Raw genomic sequence first — 7,817 nt, 5'->3', positions numbered from 1 at the left:
TTTCTTTCACGTACTTCTGTAATCTTTCTGTGGATTGGGGGTGGTATGTACAACACTAACTGTAAAGCTGCTGCTCCTTTTCTTTGTACTGAAACCAATGATTAATACCGTTGTAGGAGTATATCCTGTACTAAATCTCGACAGCTTTCGATGAGGCATCGCTCAAGAATGAACTAGAATTGTTGGACCACGAGTTGGCCAATCAGCAACAAAGAAACGTGGCTTGAGAGCAGACCCCGCCCTCCGGGGGCTCCAATAAGTAGGGAGGAGCTCGCGCTGTATCGGCGCGTGAACAGAAAACGAAGCACACCTGTTGGGCAGCTGCAGGTGAGCCGGGAGATTGGATACTGGCAATTTGACAGACCAAAAGGATTTTTGGCGAGTGGCAGCGGTAGCGAAACGTGAGTAGTTTGACTTTTCCTGAACTGAATCGGAGTCAAGTGATTAAAAACAACCCATAAGACTACTGAAGATTTTCCAATTAAAGTCTTGACAACATCGGTGCGTCGACGCGAAAGCGTGCCCGTGATAAACGTTACTAAAACACTTCCTGTCTTGTGAGTTGGATGATAGCTGTCGGATCTGTTTTCACCTGGTCCTCAAGGAGACCACTTGTTGGAGGATTGCAGAGATGTTTGTGTTGAAATCTAAGTGACATGAAAAAACAAACAAAAAGAAAACTAGCCTATGCATTCCTTATTTTGATGCCTATCAAATGGTGCACCTAATTTAATATTAGTCTCTTTACAGGACCCTAAACATGAATGGCTTCTACACACAATTTAATGTAATGTTTTATTTTGTGAGGAGGTATGGCTGGTTAATGGTAGTATCCAGTGTTTTAACCTGTTTATATCGCATCAATAAGTCTGCCTCAGTTACTGAATGGCTCTGATTGTGACCGGATTGGGATGCTGTAGGACTATATTTTACTGAAACGTGGATTTTATCTTTTGTAAAACGTGAGAGTTTACATGCAGACATTTAGGGTACTAAACCAAATGAGTGTCCCATAGGAATAGCGGCCTTTACATCAGGCTCCCTGACTATAATGTTAATTTGCGTATCTAGGCTTGACATGTCTTCAGTGTAGAAACTCCAGACAGCCATGCCTTTTTTTTTTTTTTTTTTTCACCTTCACCCAATGACTTACCCGTGCCTTCTCGTTTACGTTGCATTCAGGTATAACACACCTTAAAAACCTGTCATGTAGGGTTATGTACTGTGTGCACTTGGCAGACTAGGGGTGATGCGTTTTATTCAATTAGCCTACATTTTTTCACACTCCCTCAACAATGGCACACTGCTCTTCTAGAAACAAATAAGCTTACTGGTATGGTTATATGGAGTTGATAAGATTTCGTTTGTGAAGCCCCTGAGAAGGGACGTTACCCTTGGCCTATTTCCAAACTACACACGTATCTTAAACCAGTCAAGCCAGTCATTGTGAACCTTTATCTCAGTGTAACTTTGCCAGACACCACCCCATTGCCAGAAACTTATGGGATGCATCATAGACAAATTCTTGATTTTTAACTTTATCAACATTTTACTACTGAGTCATGACTAAAGGCTGCTGGTCCTGGTGCCAGCATCACTGGGGAAATGAGTTTCACTCGTATCATCATGTAAGATGCCCAGCATGGGTCAAGGCAGCATGGTTTTATGAGTGCTTTTTAAAAAAATAAAAATAAAATAACTATCTTGTAACTGAGCAACACTTATTTATAGACCATTAGCCATGTATACATGTTTGAAATAAATTCTGGTCATTGTTTCTCTGGAAACAGCGACGCTGACTGCTACTCATTGTACTCCCCGTACACTCTTGGCTTTGTCTGCCTCCGATGCTTTGAGGGGCAGCAAAGACTGGCTGAGTGGCATTTTTTTTTTCTTCAATCTATACAGTCCACTGTTTCAGCCATGGCTGTTTTAAGCAAATGGAAATCTGAGTTGAGCACAGCTCAGATGTTAAAATTACATACTGAAATGAAACTAGTTGCATGTGGAGCAATTTAAATGGTACGGTTGTTTCATTGAACTTTTGCAGCAGTTGCTTGGGAGAGGCTTACTACCTGTTGGGAGTTTCTACTAACTATTAGTTACCTTGATAGTTCCTCAATGTGAAACTTACTTTTCTTCTTCTAGTCAAAATTACTTAAATGCAGTGTTTGCTCAGCTTTTGAAAATGTCCCAAAATTTTTGCTTTTCTTGGGACACAAATGTCACTGGCTTCTTATCCAAAATGCCAGGGAACCTTGTTTGGTTCAAACTGACTTTCTAACCTTTGCTCTTCCAGGTAAATTGCAAGAATCTTGCCTGAAAATGGAATTTGATAAAATAAAGTCCTCAGCCGCACTCATGTATGATGAGTTCATCCAAAATGCAGGTGAGTCTTTCAGCATTCCAGGTGACCTCCATGGTATGTTGTTGTTGTTTGTTTTTTATTTTTTATTTTTTTTAAATCCTACAGTATCACTTTTGGATTTGTTTCTGTAAATGAATCTGCTTTGACATTGCACACTTTTCTCTGGATCTGAACCTCGTTGATCTCCCAAACCTGTCAACAATCTTGGGTTACAGACCGGCGGACAGACACCTGGTTCCTTATGTCCTCTCCTCTCCCCCAAACAATCGTCATCGCAGCGTACATTTACTTTGTCACATCGCTGGGGCCTCGGATGATGCAGAACCGCAAAGCCTTCGACCTCAAAGGAGTTCTAATCGTCTACAACTTCGGCGTGGTGGCTCTCTCGCTCTACATGTGCTATGAGGTGAGACGTGTTTTGCTTCAATATAAGATTTTATATAGTGGTGTTCTCCTAGTGGAGTTGGTTCTTGCGTTGCTGAGCCTATTGTTAACAGAGCCATGACACATGCTATAGGCAGTCTTGTGCAATGCGGATTGACTCAAGGTTTTTTTTTTTTTTTTAACTTGACTATTGATGTGAGGTTAAACCAGATCTGCAGGTGTTTTCTTTCCAGCACTGTGTTCTGCAAATGTTGCCAAAGAGCTGCGTGACTTCAACATGACTAACTTTTGCCTACATCTTTCTTGTCGAGACATACTTCATTTTTTCCGTTGTACTGCATTTCCAACGTAATCGGTATCCCAACCATACTTATTGATTTCAGAGTGATTCATTTTATTGTGAAATACTACCGACACACTGTAGATTTAGTGTATTGCAGTCAAACGTTAAGCTCGAACAGCAACTATTCAAGATTATAACCAAAGAATTTGAGACAAATTTATCTAAAGAGTTTTTTTTTTTTTTTAAAAGGTACGGTTTCTTTTTTTAACAGCCAGTTACTTGTGATTAACCACACTTTGCATGGTTTGTTATCTTCAGTTTGTGATGTCCGGATGGGGAACTGGCTACTCTTTTCACTGTGACCCGGTCGACTACTCTGATTCTCCACAGGCTTTGAGGGTAAGAAACCCTTTTTTTTATTTTTCTTCTTTTTTTTAATTTATTTATTTATTTATTTTTTTACAGAGTGGGATGTAATCTCAGCATCTAATTGAACACATGTAGTAAACTTTTTTTATTTTTTTTAAACCAGTACTGAAATATTATGTCTCCTCTAGATGGCGTCAACATGCTGGCTTTACTACTTCTCAAAGTTCATTGAGATGTTGGACACGGTAAGTGGCAAGTTCACTGTCAGGCATTTGAGTTGAACCTATTTACTTATGTAGTGTGTTGCACTAGATTCTGACAGTTCACCACACAGCTAAGTCTATAATTTGTCAATCATTTTGAGTAATCTTTATTTCCAGATCTTCTTTGTGCTGAGAAAGAAAAATAGCCAGGTGACATTTCTTCATCTCTTTCATCACTCAATCATGCCCTTCACCTGGTGGTTTGGAGTTCGGTTTTCTGCAGGTAGGATTTCCTCCTGTCTTAGTGTACAAGCTATAGTTTTCATCACTAAACATTTCTTTAACTTTTTGTGGCATTATCCCTAATACACTCACTTTTTTCCTTCCAGGTGGGATGGGGACATTTCACGCCCTGCTTAACTGTATCGTCCATGTTATCATGTACTCTTACTACGGCCTGACTGCTTTGGGCCCAAACTACCAGAAGTACTTGTGGTGGAAAAAATACCTGACTACCATTCAGCTGGTATGTTGGGCGGTCAGACGTAAATCTTGCACTTTTGAATAAGACTTGTGGGGAATCTTGACAGTAGAATCAATGTTTCTTTCTTGTTGCTCCCCAGATCCAGTTTGTTATGGTGACAAGCCACATCTCCCAGTATTTCTTCACAAAGCACTGCGCCTACCAGTTCCCCATCTTTGTCTACATCATCGGCTCGTACGGCCTGATTTTCCTGTTCCTCTTCCTCAACTTCTGGTACCACGCCTACACCAAGGGCAAGAGGCTGCCTAAAGTACTGCAGAATCAGACATGGGCGCACCACAGCAATGGAGTTATGAATGGAAACGCCAGTCATGAAAAAGATGAGTGATGCAGGCTGGGGGAGGGGGATGGGGAGGGGGGTTGGACCTCATTTATGTAAGCAAACTACTGCAGTGGGACTCAACCCCATTAGTTTGGACTGTATTTTCTGTTTTCTACTTGCAAAGACAATCTTTAATGACCAAAGCTCTATTTAAGAGGTTTATTGACTCAAGCTGAAGGGTTTTATCTTGTATATATTTTTGTTTGTTTGTTTACAATGAAGGTAAAGCCCAAGTTCTGCTATGAAGTTTCCAAATATCCCTCCTTTCTGTTACAGTATGGTTTTAAAAAGAATTTCAAGTGTCCGAAATCAACTCTCACTATTCACACGGACTATAGGGCTTCACCTATGGTAAGACTGTGGGACCCTCGGCTATACAGTCAAACGTGGCTTCCTCAAAAAGCTTCTAATGATATCGTTTTAACATTTGTGACTTGATCTTAAGACTTTTCAGGAAATCCAGTTAAGGTTTTTTTTTTTTAAAGTTGTGCACTGAAAAGTTGTCTTTCACCTGGCCAAAAAAAAAAAAAAAAAATTACTTTGACCGTTCCAAGTCAATATTTTCAAAATGGTGTTCAGGCTATACATGTTAAATGGTTGCATGCATGCACAACAAGGTGTCTATTTTTTAAAATAGTTTTGATCACATATTCACACCCGCTTCTCGTCACAACTGTTGCTGATGGTACGGACATTCAGTGAAAAGGGCTATCTTTATACAGTAGATTACTTTTGTTCTCCTGATTTAATAGTTCTCCTATGAAGCAACGATGTGACTGATGCCAGAGAGGAAGGCTAATGGGCCACTGTGGTTCTTGTAGGATCCAGAGCTGGAGTTTTACTACTTCCTTATTGCAAAATTACACTGTATTATAGAACATATAGTATATGCATATTTTACATGGATTTACTATTTAGCCAACCGGTCGGAAAACCGTTAAGTAATTTTGCTTCATGTGTTTGAAGTTCTGTGGCTAAAGAGGTTTTCAGGCAGCCGGAGTAAGGTTGTACCTTTTAGACTGAGGTCTGTTGAGTAGTTATTATGATCTTAAGTGAGAAAAGTGAATGTAACACTATGCTCCTTTGGTGACTGAGGACACAGGATTGAGCTCCATGTGGAAAGGGTTCCACCTTTTTATTCAGGTGCAAGCCCATGTTGACACTAAAGATTTACAGATGTACATTGAGTACAAATGGGGGTGAACTTTTTTTTCAGATCCCTTATTACACCAATAGTTATATTAATACTGTAAGAAATTGTATGAAATGTCTATTTTATATGTATTTATATGACAATAAATGGTCAAATGTACTTTATAAATTGTCTTATTTGCTTTTATGTTAATTTCAGTAGTGAAAGTTTGAGAGTTGAACACCTCACGTGGATACAAAGAAAGCTGGCAGAATATTTAAGAAACCAGATTTAATTTGGAAAACGTCCACGTAAAGTTGAGCTCAGGTATTTTTGCACAATTTCAACTGAAAATGGTTCTTATTTAGAGGGGAGAGGGAGATGCATGCACATAAAGTATTGTGCCATGTTTTAGTTAAGTCTACTCATTGAATTGTAACCTACAGTCTGAGTGTAACCATGCACTACATTCAGCACTACACTGTACAGATAATGTGCCAGCATCCCATTTAACAGGAACTTTGTTACAACCCTCTGCATGCACAGTGCATTGGCCTGTCACGTGCAGGCCATACTACTGCACTGTCTGAGCCAAAGGACATGCCTTCAGGTAAGTTTGATATTATTGGAGTAAATATATTTTTGATATTTCAATAGAAGCCCTAAAGCAAAGCAGTTTGGTAACACCACTCCTGCTAGTTTTTGCATGTATATTTATAGAGTATGCTAATTGAGGTTTAATGAACCTAATTAACCTAATTATTTTATTATATATATATATATATATATATATATATATATATATATATATATATTTTTTTTTTTTTTTTTTTTGTAAAACATTTTTTTGACTTGTTCACTTTAAACCCAAAGTGCCCCACAGTATCTTTCATCATTAGTTAACTTGCTTACTTACCAAATGGCACATTTAACATTGTATGCATTTGGCAAATTAATGAATTATTTGTTTATGATTTGGTAAAAGCTTAGTTTCTATCTGCATGTGACATGGTAAATGGCCTACAGCCAGAACAGATAACGCCTATATTTCAATTTTATTCCTGTAAATTTCAATAGAAAGTTTGAACCTTGTATATTCCTGGAATTTTGCAACTCTAATCTAGATCAATGCTGGCTTTGATAAATTCATATTTTAATAGAAGTGATGCTTTGACGTGACTGTGCTGAGCTATTTTCACCAGTAGGAGGCACTATTAAACTGCGACTAGAGAAGGTTTGCAGTGTACAGTTTTCAGTGCGTTATAGTAAGATGGAGTACCACACATGACAATAGATAAAATTAATTTTCCATTCATGACAAAGCATGGCTTCCCTGGCGTAAGTCATCAGGTTGAATGTATTTTTATTTAAGATTTTTGGGGCATTTTAGGCCTTTATTTCTAGAAGACAGCTTAGACATGAAAGGGCAGACAGAGAGGGTGAATGACCTGCAACAAAGGGCTGCAGGTCAGAGTCGAACCCGGGCCGCCGCGTCGAGGTGTAAACCTCTATATATTGTTGCCCGGTCTACCAGGTGAGCTAACCAAGCACCTAGGTTGAATGTTTTATTGAGCAACGCTCCATTATAATCTCAGAATATTGACTGTACCGGTTTGTGGTTCTCTGATCTACAGAATAATACACTGAATTGTATTTTGCTGCTGTTAGGTGAAAAGCATGTTTCTCTAAACTGTTTGTGTTTCCAGAATGGAGAAATATATTTTTATCCTACCCAACCATACATTATTCAATTTTGGAGATATGGATATACTGTATATTTAATTTTTATTCTAAGTTAAATCATGGACACTAATTAAATGTATATCCTGCAAGTTGGGAGAAGATTTGATTTCCAGCCAGACAATGAGCCCAAGCATGAAACCAAAGCTACACAGGAGTGGCTCAAGAACAACATGTGATGTCCCAGAGAGTCCAGATCTCATTTGTGACCGACCCAGACAACGCTTGAGCAGTTTTTCAACAAATGGGGGGGCAGTGCAATGTGAAAACCTCCATAAACCTTTCCACATCGACTCAAGGATGTACAGTAACTGCTGCCAAAGGTGCATCCACTAAATACTTTGGAGGGGGTGAATACTTATGCAAACAAGTATTTTGACCAGGAATGCACCAAATCCAGGATTCGGCTTCAGATTCGGCCGAATATTGAGCTTTTTGACGGGGTTCGGTTTCTGCCAAACCTTAGAATTTT

The 7,817-nt window shown here is 39.0% G+C and overlaps 1 protein-coding gene across 1 annotated transcript; it reads left to right on the top strand.

Moving 5' to 3' along the window:
- The first annotated feature begins 274 nt into the window (after window positions 1-274).
- elovl7a (ELOVL fatty acid elongase 7a) lies at window positions 275-4,492 on the top strand. The gene is made up of 8 exons (XM_028578752.1): window positions 275-401; window positions 2,300-2,389; window positions 2,584-2,774; window positions 3,354-3,434; window positions 3,593-3,649; window positions 3,785-3,890; window positions 3,997-4,133; window positions 4,231-4,492. Exons 2-8 carry the CDS (start codon window positions 2,326-2,328, stop codon window positions 4,477-4,479), a joined length of 885 nt encoding a protein of 294 aa, XP_028434553.1. The 5' UTR covers window positions 275-401; window positions 2,300-2,325; the 3' UTR covers window positions 4,480-4,492.
- Window positions 4,493-7,817: the final 3,325 nt, after the last annotated feature.

Source organism: Perca flavescens, chromosome 5 (genome assembly GCF_004354835.1).
Source record: "Perca flavescens isolate YP-PL-M2 chromosome 5, PFLA_1.0, whole genome shotgun sequence".
In the NCBI taxonomy this organism is placed as follows: domain Eukaryota; kingdom Metazoa; phylum Chordata; class Actinopteri; order Perciformes; family Percidae; genus Perca; species Perca flavescens.
Note: the sequence above shows the minus strand (reverse complement) of the source record. Positions and strands in the feature narration are given on the sequence as shown.

What these genes read in the sequence shown, in the direction of transcription:
- elovl7a (XM_028578752.1), top strand. Translation starts at nt 2,326, where the DNA reads ATGGAATTTGATAAAATAAAGTCCTCAGCCGCACTCATGTATGATGAG. An exon ending in TGAGTTCATCCAAAATGCAG is followed by an intron (nt 2,390 to 2,583) that starts GTGAGTCTTTCA and finishes CTTGGGTTACAG; the next exon opens with ACCGGCGGACAGACACCTGG. An exon ending in ATTCTCCACAGGCTTTGAGG is followed by an intron (nt 3,435 to 3,592) that starts GTAAGAAACCCT and finishes TGTCTCCTCTAG; the next exon opens with ATGGCGTCAACATGCTGGCT.